This window comes from Cyclopterus lumpus, chromosome 11 (assembly GCF_009769545.1).
Source record: "Cyclopterus lumpus isolate fCycLum1 chromosome 11, fCycLum1.pri, whole genome shotgun sequence".
In the NCBI taxonomy this organism is placed as follows: Eukaryota; Metazoa; Chordata; class Actinopteri; order Perciformes; family Cyclopteridae; genus Cyclopterus; species Cyclopterus lumpus.
The window spans coordinates 11,381,210-11,398,384 of NC_046976.1; the positions used below are offsets into that span (position 1 = coordinate 11,381,210).

The following is a 17,175-nucleotide window of genomic DNA, read 5'->3' on the forward strand; positions in this document are numbered from 1 at the left end:
GCAATAGAGGAGGATCCCTCTCCCCGGATGGACAGATGCAATAGATGTCATGTGTACAGAATGAACAGTGTTCAGATCATAGCGTCTGTTCTGGATTTGCAAACGACACAGCAAACAATTCTGGGGCCGAGCTGTTTTCTGAACAAGTGCGCATGGACTTGACACTGCACTCCACAGTTCACATTGCTAAGCCATTAGGATGACGCCGTCAGCATTCCAGAAGCAATCACTGATCAATACTCATGCTGGAGCTCAGAGAGGCCTGGGCATCTCCTGTGTCCATTAGTGCATTCACCGGTGGTGAGAAATGGTACAGCTCTATCAACGGGTGCTCTTCGTTCAGCCCGTGGAGCCATCTTTGTCATGGAGAGCCACACCGATCAGCTCACACATTTATAAATCATCCTCTGGCTTTTAACGTCTTAAGAGCGCACACTTATTTTTCCTAGTGGATGGAAGGAAGGGGTTGTGTATAATTAATGTTGGTGGGGTGAGCTCAAGTGGGAGGTCTTGGAAAGCTGCCGCCAACCCCTTCCATCTCGGAGCACGTGCGCTGCGGGGCGGCACATGCCATCGTCTGTCATTAATTCGACCCGCAGAAATGCCTGGAGATTATTTTTTCTGGCACCTTGTTCTTCATCTCGCTATCTTATTTCCCCTCAACTCCTCCCTAGAATGTGGTACTCTCTCCGCCTTCGGCTCGCTCTTCTTTTTACTCTCTTGGAAGTGTGTTATCACTTTGAGCAACAGTTTGAACACAATTTTGTGTGCGGCAGAATTGCCATGCATGGGATGAGTGTGTGTCTATGTGTGTGTTTGTGTGTGTGCCTGTGATCATGTTTGTGTAAATCAGTATACTGGTGCTTGCTTTTGTGTGTACATAGGCTATCACTTCATAACCACTAATTAGAGTGACACATTGTATTAATAGTGTGGGGCTAATATGCGATAGCGTGACTCCAGCTTTCCCACCAGCTCCTTTGCCCTGCTCTATCGCCACCCCAGGCCCTAATTATCGAGCCTACGATCTGACATCCGACTACGAAAACAGAGACGGCACATTGACATATTGTCACTTCCGACTTTAGACTGAACCTCTTTAAACCTGAGGTTACTCTGTATTCCACAGACTTTCTCCATCTCGTCTCTCCACCTCGAAGCATGTTTGAATACTGTGTAGAGCCCAACTTATGAAACAGCATCATCTTAAGTCTGAAAATGTTATAAATGAATTCAAATGATTCAAGATTTCCAAGTCTCATATTATATATGCATATAATTCTGCATGTTAAGGGTGGTTAATCGATCTCTCACAAATATTAACACTAGAGCAGGCAGTGGTTAGCTTTCAGTGTGTATTATTACGAAAGGTTAGTAATATTAGGTGGGTGAAGTATTCAGCCAGCATGAATCAGGCACAGCAGTTCTTTCTGGTATATAAGGATTATTCTTACATGGTCAAAATTCATACCAAACACAAATCCTTGCATGGATCACACATGCATGTGGTAAATACATTACACTCTCTCACAAATCAATTGTACACCATTATACCACACACAATTATTTCCGGTAATATCTATCTACGTATGTGTCTACATTTGCCTGGCACACACACAAACAATCTGAGCATGCGCTCTGTTTTAATCTTGTTATATTCAACCTGCAGGCATGTGGAATTGCTGCTCAAATGATCAGCCTCGCTATAGAGCATCTATGCTGCGGCTGACGTTGAAAACATTCATTGTAAGTGTGATTATGTAAGACATAGTTCTTGCTATTACTAAGACTTGACAGTAATCAAAATAGTGTCCTCCCACAGCACAGCCACAGCCAAAGCTCTTTTGAAGGCAGTGGCCTACTTTATACAGTCTCTTCTCATATTCTTGATTTAATTTCGGAATGGAATAAGAAGGCTATGATAACCTCTTATGACCAGGACAAATGTAGCATGGCCATTTAAGATTATCTCTCTAGGGTGCACAGCAGAGGACATCCCTTAAATCAGAAAACATGCAGTGAGCATTTTCTGTCCACTCTGACACAACAGTGGGCCTGGGAATCCTGGGAAGGCTTACTCCATGCTGTGGTGCTGTCAGATTAATTCGATTTGGCATAGTTGTTGTCTGTCTTTCTACAAACCACAGTTGGTGCTTTTTGCATTTGGCACTTTTGCAATGGTAATTACCTTCAAGTCACATAGCTAAGCATCCGTTATTTCCCCCCAAATAACACCCTGGTGCCCCGGTAGCTCACCGGGTAGACCTCAGTGGCATAGGTTCAAGTCCGGCCCAAGGCCCTTTGCTGCATGTCGTGCCCTCTCTCTCCCCCCTGCCTTTCCTGTCTATCTGTCGCTCTATAAATAAAGCAGAATCCCCCCACCAAAACTAATAATGATAAAAAAGAGGGAAATACCATTATGAACTCATATATTGCTGTTTTGAATGCATTTCCAGATCTTAACATATTACTGAAATAAAAACAAAATAAAGAATATGTTACTTGATTCCCCAAGTTGTGCATTAATAATATGAAACATGATCAAACAGTATATATGTACAAAACAAGAAAATAATAATATTTATATATTATATAATAATATCATACTATGTGAAGATTAGTGCAGCTTTCTCTACCTCTTCACAAAGTAGGATGGTTGTAACGTTACTTCAGTTGTTGTCATGCTAACACATAATTGTCACCCATGAGCTCCTACACTAAACTAGCTTTGGTAAGGCACAAAGCGCGAGGACACGCCGAAATGGATCGTCAATTCCGGCTGAAGATCTTCGCTTTTTTGAAGGAGAGCGTTGAAAATCTGTAATCCGCCAGTAAACTTCTTCTTTATTTAGCAGTCCATAGACTAACTTCGGTCTGAGATGCACCGAAGAGTCTTTTTGCACAGTGTGGACTTCCCGTTACCTTCTGAAGAGAGGTAGTGGTCACGTGAGGTGTTGTCATCTGGTTGGCTTTTTAAGTTTGGTTTGGATTTGTCGGGCACAGACTGGAGCTAACTCTATCAGCCAGTTAAGGCACTGGTTACTTACAACGGTAACGTTAGCTGCGTGTGTTTATTTTGTGCGAAAAATGACTCCGCTCCAGTAGTAAATATTATGCTCATTGTTGCTACACAGTTTAATTCAGCTATATTCCCAAGCAACTTCTCCCCCTGAGATCTATGCCATTTGTGTAACTCTAAAAGGTGACTCTCAATCTCTTTTGTACCATGCACACATGTGCGTGCTAGTTTTCCACTGCCTCAAAAAGGAAAAGCAGCACCACGCATTGATAATGTAAATATCGTGTTTATTGTCTCAAAATAATAACAATGGTTTGTACAAAATGGGCTGACGTTCAAGACAAAAAACCCTCGCATATACCACTTCAATTGAATCCGGATTACACGGTCATGGTGCACCCACACAGGTGTTTTCACTTAATTTCCCTGATTAGCACTGCGTCCCAAATCACATGCTTCTTCCATTTGTACTTTTAATACATACTGCAGCTACCCTTAGAAAGCATGCTGTGTTGCATGCAGTATGCATTCAATTGGGACATACAACTTCCTCATAACGTGGCACCTTGACTTTTTGACACTCTTGTTCATGCATCTGCTGCGCAGAGGATTGTGGGTCCGAATGCTGGCGTACGTAAGTGCAACTGGATGCAGTACCATATCCTGGTCTTTGTTGGCTTAGTAGTGCATTGGACATAGTAGTATTGGGCCATACTAAATCATTTTCTGGCATACTAAGTATGTGTATCGAAATACACCACCGATCTCTCCTTAGGACTTTTTCAACTCGAAGGAATACTTGACCCTTGAAATTACCATTTGTCTATCAATTATTCACCCCGCGTTACCTTGAATTCTGAGTTTTTCTGCCATGCCTCCACGGGGAACGGGGAATTAAAAAATGGAGTTGAGACATTCACCATGCAGGCGTGCGAGAAAAGCAACGTTTTCAAGAATTATATATATATAACTTGTAGGAAGGATGTGTCCTGATGATTTGAAAAATAATCACTGTAGTGTTTTATATCTTATATATTGAATTGGTCTTGTATTTGTAGATAGCCAGTGAGGAAGGAATGGTAAAATGACGGAAGTGTGAGGAACTTGCCCATTTCTCTTCTTGTCCATTTCAAGGCGAGTTCCTTTTTGTGAATATGTTCTTATTTGTTATTACAGAGTCTGCATGCCACACGTCTAATCTCCTGTATAATACATAGTTGCTATGAACTCCAGTGACAGTTGAATAAAACAACCCAGTATAGCAAGATTAATGTTAAGGCTTAATATCCCAGATGTTGCAGAACAGTTACTTAGAAGTTTGACTAGTAAACTTCTCACCAGTTCTGTCATGCAGCATATATCACAAAATGAGTCCCACAAACTTCTTTAGATCACAACTAAAGAAAATTCTCATTAGCAAGTTTCACTGCCGAGCAACCCAAACAGTGGCCAATCTCAGGCATTCCTCTTCTTCATCGCAATGGGAAATTTCCCAGTCGACAGCCTGCAGGGTTTGCATGTTTTCCAAGCTCATAAAACATGCATTCTCCACCGCCGTGCATGAAACGCTCCCCGTTGAAGAATCGCTCCTCAACTCGTTGGTATGCATGGAATTCGCAGGACTTTGACTCCAGATTCTAAAACCAATTATTGAAATAGCTGCCACTGTAAGTGGCAGGGCAAGCGTGTCAAGAACAAGGGGAAGAAGCATCTCAGATATTCATAATAGATTGTTCACTTCTGTATAGTAGACTTACTTGTCTGCGCCATTTCAAGATAAAAGTCTGTTATCCTTCGTTTAGTTTTGAGATCAGTCATGTGTGTGAGATAACTGCAATAAGTTGTTGATCTGGGAAAAGCTCAAACCTCTTCTAGCTTTTACCTTGTGTGTGGTTTTGTGCTAAACCAAACATTCATGAAATCACAGCGAAGATCTTATAATGTGCAAATCGAATGTGATATCAAATCGTCTTGATGACAGAAAAACATAATGGCCCACTGCCGCTAATTATTGAATTAGTAATGCGATAGATAGATGGATAAATGGGCAAACCTTTCCCTCTCTTCTCCACACACAGAGTGGTGTTATCAAGTATAATAGAAACCCCCAAACCGTTACAGAATGACACACCATGAAAGTAACAAAGTTGATTGATTATCCTGGCTGTTCAGTTACCTGCTCATTTTGTAAACGGGTTACAAAAGAATAACATGGACGTTCCATCTGAGCAATGGAAGATGAGTGGATGGGAAATATAATTTTTCATTCAACCTATTCTGAATACCTGGCATTTAAAATTCATAGAGCATCTTGTGGTGTATTGTCAGGGTTTTGGTGAGGGATGTCCTAAGGCCACCCCATTAATCTCTATTAAACAGGGACATGTCAGCCAGCGTTGTGTGTGTGCGTGCGTGCGTGTGGTGCGTGCGTGTGTGTGTACACATTGGATTGGATGATGCACTTGTGAGTCTTTTCTGCATTGAGTGTTTGGCAGTACAGTTACATAAATATATTCTCACTACCTGAAAGGGGTTGTCTAATTTGCATCATCACTAAGCATGGTCATAATATATAATAACATCTCTGATTGCTCAAGCAACATCTGCATAATTATTTTACCATGTGCCCTTCATACCACACAAGTGTTCAAATTAGTGGTGATATATTGGCTTGACTTCTCGTTTAGTGAGGATGGGCAGATTGCAGAGCCGTGATTGAATGCTTAATGAATGATTCATAATGTGAAATGAAATGGACATTTTAATTTGGGCATTTGCAACAATTGTTCGCTGGACACATACCATTTTTACATTAAAAACAGTCAATTTAGAGGTTATCCTGATTCCTTTCATTCCCTTGAGAGGTGTACCGACCTGAATATATCTGTAGGTGCTGTTTTTATTACAAACCATGTATTAACCTCATTTTCAGAGCTCTTCATTGCCAGTTAAAATATAGTTTACTCACTTTGCATTGAAGCAAGTTTAATTTGCTGTTTGAAGCTGGGACTGTCTGCCGCAGCCCACACCGTTTGTACTGTACGACATATTGCTAACTCGCTGCTGTCTCGATATTAGTGGAAATGTTTTGAGCAGGGAGGAATGTTGTCTTGTGCGAAACAAACAGATGGGATGAAAACTTGACCTACTTCTTCATCTGGACCACTCTGAATAGAAAACAAGGATGACTAAGAGGAGAGAAAAATAGAGCTGTGTGATGAATGTTATTGTGTGGCTGAATACAAAGTGCATAAAATACAACTTTTTGATCTGCTTCATTGTTTTATTATAGTGTGTTGCTTACTATACTTCCACACTCTTTGCACTCTCACTATGATTGCGGCAAACTTTCCTTGCCTTTTATTTCAGCATGTTATTTCTGTCACATAAATTAGGAACTATGACTTCACAGATCAAAACGTGGGTCGAGGCAATAATCAACCAGAAATAACAAGACTCTTCCCATATTAGTTTCCTGAGGAGTTAAGATCTCTGTTTTGGGAAAATCTCCTGAGACCCCATTCAGTTCAAAGTCTCTGTGGAGTCGGGAGCCTCCTCCTCTTCACCACCTGCAGCATCTCCTCCACTTCCTCATCCTCGTCCTCCGAGCAGGGAAGCCACCGCCGACACGCCTCCCAGTCCAGGACCGTCAGTCTCTGCAGGGTCGCCCCTCAGGCCGCTCCTCTGGAAACTCACACTCATCACCCTCCCTTAGCACTTTATTAATGCACTGCACTATCTTGCTCAACCTGTAGCCCTCCTGCTTTGTAAAGTTGTTCACGGCTTTATCGGCCATGTGGAGCCGAATAGACCTAGCAAGCCTCGGCATGTCAGAGAAGTGTCTCTCTATCACAACCCTCTGGTTCTTAGTCCTAACAAGATACCCCCTTATTCTGCCCACACTGTACACTCCTGGGCACTCCTCAGTGTCATCAAAGGAATCACCTTCAGCATAAAAGTACGAGTCTTCCTCCATACTGGACCAAGACTCCTCGTCCCCTCTGCCCTTCCTCTTCAGACGGTGAGCCTGACACTTCTCCTCATCCTCCTCCATGTCAACCTCACCGTTCGCCAACTCGACAACTGCCCCCTCAACTTCCACCTGCTGAGACACACCTGCCCTGTCTTCCTCCACTTCCTGAACCACCTCTGCCCTCTCTTCCTCCACTTCCTGGGCCACCTCTTCCCCTTCTTCTTCACCCTGCTGGGCCCCACCCAGCGACCTCCTGAACCCCCTCTTCACCCTGCTGGGCAGCACCCAGCCCCTCTTGAATCCCCTCTCCACCCTGCTGCCCTTTTTCACCCCCGAAACCACCCTCCTGTGTCCCACCAGCTCTCTGAGCAAAACCTTGTCCCTAATAAAAGGGGGGACATTGTCCACCGTGACTCTGACCGCCGGTGTTACCAGCGGCAGAACCGGCACCGCCGTGCCCTTCACCACGATGCCTTTAGCCGCTACCGTGCTCACCTTCTCCAAGCTGTCGAGGAAAATCACGACCGCGCTGTTCATGTGGGCGGCGGACTTCACGCTGCCGTGACCCACCACCCGCCCCACCGCCAGACTGCAGTTCTCCACCGAGCACGCAAAACACGGCGCGACCCTCAAGCAGTGTTTCGCGTCAACCAGCTGAGGTCCATAGCGTGTAGCACACCGCTAACGCGCGCCAACGCGCACATAGAACCCACCAAACCCCCCTGTGCACACAATAACCCCACACAACACTACAACACACACTGCTCTCTGTCGACCACTATCAAAAAGAAAAAAAGAGACAAAAAACACCATTTACTCACAAAACACCGCTCTCAGCTCACAACCTCCATGCTCACGCTCACAGAGAGAGAGAGAGAGAGAGAGAGAGACACCTATAGTTCCTCTGTGTTGTTTGCATGGAGTTGCGATAAATGACCTGTGTTTTAAAATGCCAGAAGGGTCAGCTCTGCCACATCAATCATGACCACTTTATGCTTTAAATCTCTAATGAAGAGAGAGGAAATTGATTGCGTTAGCACAAGGGTGGATATCATCTTGCGATTAGGTTTACTATGCAGAGGTTGTTTCATAATGCATTTTCTGATTGCAGCAAGCCTATAACTTACAGTGATTTCATCTGCAAAACCTTGAACGGGTATATTTTAATAGCGCTGCAGATGCTGCCATTACCCTCCAAAGTGATAAAACATTATAGTTGTTGATATTATATTTGAAAATGAAGACCTGCAATCTGTGCTGAACTTTGAACCTCAAGCGTATATTGTTTAATATATGGCGTGGGCGATTGACACCTGTATCTGATCATAATCCTCATCCTGAATTAAAACAACCAAACTATTACACGCCCATTTGGGCTTTACTTTATAGAGTGTTTTAAACAAACCACCTTGGAGCTGTAGTTGCACGTGCTATAATTGCGTAGGTTAAACTGAATGTGCCTCTGTTTTGAAATACTGTTGCAGCGGATGACTTGAAAGGGTTTGGTATTTTTCCCCACATGTGGAGAGCAGTTACCCCCTGGCTTCATATTAAGTTTGCCTCCCACGCCTGTTTAACAATGCCACATATTGTGTAGCTAAATATTCCAATAAATGCCGTTTTTTTTGGACTTGTGGGGTCGTAGGAAGAGGTAATCCTTTTACACAAAGACAATAATACAAATGTGTATAACCTGCCTAGAGGAAGCACAGGCAATGGGCTAATGTCCACATCAACGGGAGCGGAAGACATGTCCAGCTGCGCCGCTGCGCAGTGGCGCTCCCGTGAGCAGCGCAGCGGACAGCGCAGAGGTCAACAGGTCCCCCAAAGTTTGCTGTCCGTGGTTCTGACATTCTGCGGAATTCATGGCTCAGAATCCGTTGTTTCCCAAAATCAATTGTAGCCTTTATAGCCACTCCCAGCTGCAGTGTCTGTATTGAGTTCCCTTTTACCATAAAACTGAACTTCTGCTTGGACCTATACTCGAACAGGACGCCTGGGGATGTCTGAACTTAACACAATCTGCTTGTTGGCACATTTAGTTTCACTTATTTGCTGGCATTGTTTATTACACCAATAAATCAAAGCACATGCAAAATGTCCCAATCCCTTCTGGTTCCTGTCTAATATTGATTCCAGCTATTTATTGGTCCTAGTGGGAATTTTCAACCTCGCTTGAGACGCGCACAGCCAGCTATGTGCTCAACGACATCGGCAGATGTCTGCAGCGGGAGACGTCTTCAGGGGAATAGACGCCGAGCTGCCTGTATGAATCACCTAGGATATTTATAACGAGTCACTAAAAATATAGCTCTAAGAAGTGATTTGTTTCTGTTGTATGACGTGCAACACAACAGAGCCATACACATGTATACGGCCTATTTGTACTAGCCTGCTCTATCTGAAACGTCGTCTGCCTGTAACAGAAAAGCCCAGTACATCACCCTTGGCTGTCAAGCCGCTGATGAGTCTGCTCTGCATAAAGCTCATGCAGCCTTTCCACCAGGCTGTTGTGTCCCCCCCTTCCCTCCCCCTCCCTCCCTCGTTTCCTCTCCTCCTCCTCCTCCTCCTCCTCCACCACATGCAGTGCTCCCTCTTGCGCGCACGGTGAGCAGCATCAGCAGCATCAGCAGCAGCAGCAGCATCGGTGGCTTCAGCGCTTCTCTGACGCAATCGGAGATGAGCATCCCAGTCCCACAGGCTGTCAAGGCAGACTCTCTCCACATCTCCCCCTCGGACCTTTGCGGTCAAGCTTTCAACATCATTCTGTTTGTTTTTAGTCATTTTCTCCCCTATCGCTTCGTCGTCTCGTAATTTGTCTTAAACATTTGTCAGGGAAGCCCACGGCCAGCTCTTGGCTTGGAATTTACTTCGGAGGGGATTTTGTATCCGCAACTACTGTCAACGAGAGTGATTGATTCCTGTCTACACTAACTGGTTCGGGTCTTCTCCCTGTTTGGGACATCCTTCAGAACATTCTTGTGCTTCTAAGATAAGTGGTTCAAATGAATGGTTAAATGGGGGTTTAAATCGGGCTGTTTTTGACCGGAGAGCATTTGGATGACGGACACCGAAAGGCAATAGCTCCCCCTCTGCAACGCGAATATCTGCGCCCATGGAATATTCTCAAAGAGGCACTGTTACAGAGTAGAATATTGGTCCCAGTTTGCAGTCATAATCTATACGACGAGTTCTCCACTGCGGGGGCTGCTGCGGCTTTCGTGTCTGCTCTGTTTTGAAATACGATTTACTTAACGGGTGGGCGTCTAAGCATCCCGGACGAGCTCGAATGTGCGATGCCCAAACAGTGAGGGTACGGTAGGATCGCATTTGGTCACCCTGCACGATAGCATGGCTCCAGCCCGGAGGGACTGCAGCGGCTGGGAGATGTTCCTCCCGACGGGATGCCTGCTCCTCTCTGTTTTGCTATTTCACCCTGCCCTGGCCAAGGTGTGTAACGACCGCACCAAGCACGGACAGGACAACAGCTGGTTCGCCAGGGACGGGGAAAACTTGCCCATTATGGTTCTTATGCCCATGAACGAGTCGGCCCTGATGAGCAGCATCAGCCAGGGGATCGAGCCGGCGGTCCAACTGGCCATCCAGCACATACGGGAGTCCAGGAAGTACTCGTTCTCACTCATCACCAAAATCTATGACACCGAGGTAAACCTACAAACTAAATCCTTCCACTAAGCTGCTGGTGTTTGGCTTCGACTTGTTTAAAACACTTATACACACATATAGCGCGCGCGCGCGCGTGTGTGTGTGTGTGTGTGCTTGTAAATGTAAACGTGTGTGGCGCGCGCTCTGATCCGCAGCGCTCCACACATTATGCGTCCAGGGGGAAATGCTGGTCCTGTTAGGTTTGATGCATGTGCAGCCTCGTTGTCATTACGCATGTTTTTCATTGCGCAGAAGTCCCCTGCTTTCTCTTTCCCCCTAAATGAAAACACGGTGTTAATGCACACGTCTTATCTTCGTCCATCTCGCTGCTGTCGCTTGTCGTTGATGGTGCATTGTGTATGTAACCCGGCATCATAAGGCACTGCATCACCCGGGCACTCCAAAAGCACTCTCTCGTGCTCTCCCGACATTGGACGTTTTAATGGTAACCGCAATCTCCGGATGACAGAGCATGTCAAGGCTGTCGGAGGTACACATGCATTCATCCCCGGCGCCCTGTTGGATTAGAATTAAAACTCGGCGCTCGCTCTTTTTGTGACCGTCACTTTATACGACGTGTGTATGACTGAAGATGGCTTTGCAGCATACATATTTTCAGTCACGAATCAGTATATCTTTTAACGATTCAAAGGCTGCTTCCCATCGTGCCTGAAGATGGCGGTAATTGGGTGTAGGATTTCTTCAGACTCATTGCACCCTTGTCAGGAGCGTTCCAGCTCCAAATTAACATCTGTTTATTTACAATAACATCAATAATATACCACTCTCAGTCCTTGCATTTTAGTCATCACTCAATCTCTGCATTATTTGACATTGTAGGTACGCACTCTATGGCTTGTTTACACTTTAATTATTCGTACTCATCGTGGCCTTCTAAAGTGATTGAGGTGCTTTTGAGGACACAATGCAATTGAGGAGTTTAAAGCTGCTGCATCAGTTGCCATGCCAACACATAAGGATGTTGACAGTTTGACATATCTGTTTAAGAATTCAGCAATATGACAACTCTTTTGTAATGCTATTATGATATTGACTTGCTACTTAAATAAATGAACACTATAGAAGAAATACAAAATGTATTTATAATTTATTTTTTAATCTCCGGTTGATCCAAATCTTTTGGTTGTCCTCTCTTGCACTTATTCAGGATAGTGTATGTGCACAGGTGTATCTGTGTGCAAGAGCACACAAATCTCTGTTGACAGAGGTAAGCCCTCACTGGCGGCATGCGCTCAGACCATGGGATTAATATGCTCTTATGAGAGTTATGATTTTTCGCTTTCTACTCCCCGGGAGAGAAAGATGAGCTGCAAGCACGAGGTCGGTGGGCCAGCTTGACATCCATTCGTTGGTACTCATGAGAACAGTGTTAGTTGATGACTTTGTGGTCTGTTACACTGTAGCACTGTCAATCCCATGGTATTTGACATACAGGCCATCTGAAAATACAAGCTCTGATCATGGTTTTGGAAATGTTAAATTAATGCTATTCGACGCCGGTGCTAAAACCTCCAGTTTTTCCCCTCAATAACAAATACAGATTCATGCTGAAATTGGTAGTCTACACGCTTCCCTTTTCCTTATTCTGTTTGTTTCAGACCCTATAGACATGCATGTGTTAATGTACTAGATGAATTGTGTTGAAGAGGAACATTGCCAAGTCGTAGCCTGGTAGCTCTGGCTTTAATAACTCTAAGAAGAAAATGCTCTGCCAATAACTCAGAGTACAGTTACAAGCCATTGGAAATCATCTGGCACATCTGGAATGGTTACAGTCAACAATGGACCACAGAGGGTCCAAATTGGAAATAGTGCAAATGGAAATATATTACGGCAGCTGCATATTGTTATTATATTTACAGGTAATATTAAAGAATCCCAGACTTTAGCAGAGGAAACATGTTTTCAATAACATCTTAAAACACGAGAAAGTATTATTATTTGTTTATATCAAGTGAATAAGCACTCTGAAGTGTTTGTAGTGCCCCGACACTCAGGACAGAGTTATTGCTCCGATGTTGACTATATTGCTTTCGGAGCCTAATACATGTTTATAGGAGCAGTAATGTGAAGCGAGTGATGACTGTGCTATCAACAATGTATCATACAGTGTTCATTACCCCTTTTATTGACAAATAATCCTTTACTTACATGTGAATAAAAGTCCTGAACGTAAACACACATACATATTGACAAGCACACAGCTTCCCTACATACCACATGCTTCGGTCAGAAAACAATGCACGCATCAGTGCGTTTGTTGCATCTGGCCAAGTGTGTGTCTGTTTGTACACGCATGTGGATGTGTATGTGGAGGCTCCAGGATTTAGCTTGGCAGATGTAAGTAATCAGTCCCTGAGCAGCGGCTCTTTATCCCTTGATCCCTGTCGTTGGAGCCATGGGCAGACCGAGCAGGCCCAGTCCATTCCCTGGTGGTGTGGAACTGGGTGGTGCTGGTGCTGACGATGGGGATGTTAAGGCACTGGGGTTCTGTCGGACACTACGGGCCTGAATGCTGAGGCTGTGCTTCTAGAATTGGGTAGCTGGTTGCTGCAGGATTTAAGAAGCAGTTAGAAGAGGAACAGATGTCTGAATAGAGAATGCCTGGAGATCTAATGCAGGCTGCCGTGGAACCAGTTTGATCAGGCCTAAGCTAGATTCCTAAGATAATGTGTCAACAATAAAGGCATTGTAGCAGGCTGAGGCAAATGCAGATGATAATACACCTTTCCTTTACACTCAGGGCATTGCAGGGAGAAAAGAAGCAGGATGGATTATATCAACTGGGAGGCTTAGTGCTGGAGCAGGAGTTGGTCCTCCACCACAGCTCTAGATGTGTGAGTGTGGGTTTTAGTGTCACAGAGGAATGATACTGTAACTCTGCAGGCTTAGAGGATCAAAGCTTTGGAGAGGACAGGAAGGACTGGAAGAGGATGGAAGGGAGACTTTGGGCAGTGAGAGCGTTCTCGGCTAAGCTACGCTAGTTCACCCAGCAGGCTTTGGGTGTGTGACGAGCAGCCACTCAGGGAAAGATGACGTCTTTTTACCAGAATAGTTAACAAGGTGCTTTGAGTAGTGACGTTCATTTTTGTGGTTTCTTGTGCTAAAAAAAAAAAAAGAATCAGACAATAGATACAAACAGTAACTCACCAAATTAGAGAAATCAATATCAATGAATATGAATAGATTAATTCCATAAAAGTTTGTGTAATGTTAGTATAGCGCAGTAATAGTGATATACTTTGTAGGGATTATTTTGTGAAGACAGGTCTGTTAATGTTGTTAATGCTGGATATCACGAGAACTGTTTGAGGATATTGAGATAACATTATAAAACAGGCCTGCCACTTCCCAGATTAAAGGAAATTGGGGAGAAAAGAGGAAGAAGAAAGTCTAAATCTTTTCATTAGGCCTTCTGGAGGCATAAGAGACTCTTATAAAAACAAGTTCATTATTACTGCTGGCAATTATGTTTTATAAAGGCAGCGGAAGTAAGATCATTTGCCTTCATTCAAGCGATTGTTTTTAATATAATGTTGTACGTAAAATGACAGCTCTACTAGCCAACACCTTTGGTTGTCAGTTGTGGAATAGGATATTTAACTTCATGACAACAAGAACTTGGATATCAACTCTTGGAATCTTATTTTCTGTGATTACTTACTTAAAAAAGAACAATATATCTTCTACTTTAATTACTTTGTTTTTAACTGGATGTGCCATCATGTTTCCTATATTCTGTAAGTCAAATCGATACAAGCACCAAGACACAGAGTCTGCAGTTAGAGATCAGATTTTGCCCATGTACATTTCACCACATACAATATGCAGATGGTTATTTATAGTATACGATTGTCCATTCAGGCAATGCTATGGGCCTCCTGCGACTATGTTGGCAGCGACCTGTGTTCAGAGATACGGCACACAGACCGCCTTGCTTGCTCTCCTCTGAGCTCTGGATGCAACATGTCACATTTGTGCTCATGTTGGCCAGCCTGAAACGACGATACAGGACACTCGTTCACAGGAGGAGGAGCACCCCCCCTAAGTGCAGTTAAGGCATTCTGTCATTTTGTCGGAAGAAGTTAAGTTTTCAGTGAAACGAGTTTACCATAATGGATGTTAGGATGCTGCTAAGCAAAGGTCTTGAGTCACAAAGAGCTGGTTTAGATTGGAGGAGAATTTGCTTTTGCAAAGTCTCCTGTGGTTATAGTTTACGGCCTTTATATATTTTACTGATCTTACTGATTCACACCTTTGAGCTTTTGTGTAAAACCAACTGACATAGGCCAAATGAAGCAGCGCCTCTGGACATCTTGTATGTCAGGGTCTCATATTGTATGCCACATATTATCTTAATATCTGACATCCATTCAGCGCTGAGGCGGTGACCCTCTGGGTCAACAAAGATTGCCTGTCACTGCTCCTAGGAGAGGGAGAATATTCGGGGATTGTAAGGAAAAGCAGCCTGTGACAGCCTGGGTATACTCTCTAGGCAGAAAGTGCTGAGTGTGGCTGTATTCACTGACCCGACACAGATAGTGGGGATCAATGTGCAGCCGCCCTTCTCATAGAATGAACAGGATCTCAGGGGAGAATCAGAGAGAGAGGCAAGAGAGAAAGGGATGTGTAGGGCTATGAGATGGAGATCCCGAAAAAGGATTATATCATCTTCTGTGCAGGAAGAGGAAATGGTCAGCCTCTTAATTCTTATCGGATCATAATGTGATGCCATTTGTGTTTTCTGTGAGGCTGTATAGTTTAATGGCCATGTAAACAAAAAAAGCAATTACTGCATGCAATGAGGTATGCATATCAAATCAGTTAAAGGCTCCCAGGATCTTCTGTTATATATATATATATATATATATATATATATATATATATATATATATAATATTATTATTTATATTTTTCTTTTTTTTTTACTCTGATTTGAGCAACGTTTGAAACACTAATCAAGATACAAAATTTGAGCTGTAATTGCTGACCTTTGTCTCAGTCAAGCTGCCAGTGGCCTGGAGGGCTCGAGGAAGACAACCATAAACGTGAACTTGAGTGTCTCTAATGTGCCCCGAAGCTGGCTTGATGATTGTAGGACACTAAGCACACACTTAACATGGCACATACATGAATGGAAGGTTAAACATACTGTATGTTTACACACACACACACACACACACACACACACGCACACACACACACACTGCACCCCTGCAGCACTGCCTGAGGTCACGACAATGTGGCCATTTGAGCAATTAGACATGAAGGGTTGTTCAATTCCAATAAGAATCACATCGTAATCAAATTGATTTTATACAACATCAGTAACTCCATCCATCTTCCCCTCACTATGGGGAGTAGACAAAAACCCTACCTCACTAAAAACTATTTTCATCAATCATCTGAAAGCTGTGTAACATGAAGACGTGGCCTCTCGACCACTCTCTCCCGACGATCTTAGAGGTTTGCCCTAAATATTACAAAGAGAAATAAGTTTGACTGCTCCTTTCTGGTACATTGCTCCACACTGACCGAGGCCGACATCTTATTGCTAATGTGTTTATAACACAATGTCTTGTTTTATATTATATTGGTATTCGGAGCACTGTAAATTCAAAATGTGAGTTCAAGTGTGACAAAAACAAATTAGCCTTCTGGCCTTCACCACCTTCCATTTGCCTGGAGTAGATTACAGTATGTTTGACTGAATCTCTTGTTTATGCTAGTATGTTGCTAATTTGATAGAGCAAGAGAGAGGTTTTGGCATTATCTCATGTCTGTGCCGCCACCCCGCAGGGCTCGATGTGCTGACCAAGTCAAGGGCTAATCGCATGAGAGAGGCAGCGGCTGAATTCAATTTCAAAAGCACCTTAGGCGAGTCCCGTTGGTTGCTTGCATAGCAGTCGAAATGTACGTTTGTGCATGAGTGCTGCTAGAGGTTGAGAAAGAATGGGAAATGAGTTCTGAATATCTAAGTGGCTCGTGAATGTGATTCTTGGAGAAGAACCCATTCATCCCACACTGATATTGTTAAAAATCAAGCAATTGGACGGGTTGAAATTTCAACCAGCTGTCGCTAAAGTTGTCACTGTCATTAGTCCACATCTTTCTTGCTGTCAGTTTGCTTAAATATATTCTACCAGTGTGCCTCACCTGAAATAATTAATACAGTATCTAAAACTCCACATATGTTTACTTCAAATGTATTGCATTTTAATTACAAACAGGCGACACACTATGGTAGGAAAGCCTTAATGAATTCAGTTTGCGATAATCGATTATGTAATTCAAATTACATTTTCATTGTTCCTTTCTTCGTGCTATCCTATTGTGTTTACCCAGCAGGTGCTATGATGAGACATCTGTTGCCCCCCCCCTTAACCTTTCTTTCTTTTCTCTTCGACTCTACTGTCACCTAGATGCACATTGACTCTAAAAGATGGCTGAAAAGGCATCTGGATGCCATTAACACTAAACGAACAGTATCTCTGAT

At 43.6% G+C, this 17,175-nt stretch overlaps 1 protein-coding gene across 1 annotated transcript in view; it reads left to right on the top strand.

The window, feature by feature from the left end:
• Positions 1 to 9,580: 9,580 nt before the first annotated feature.
• The window catches only part of gabbr2 (gamma-aminobutyric acid (GABA) B receptor, 2), a 154,272-nt gene continuing 146,677 nt past the window's right edge, over positions 9,581 to 17,175 (top strand). The window contains exon 1 of the mRNA XM_034545526.1: positions 9,581 to 10,658. Within this exon, the coding sequence (XP_034401417.1) occupies positions 10,344 to 10,658 (315 nt within the window). The 5' untranslated portion in view covers positions 9,581 to 10,343. The remainder of the gene's footprint in view (positions 10,659 to 17,175) is intronic.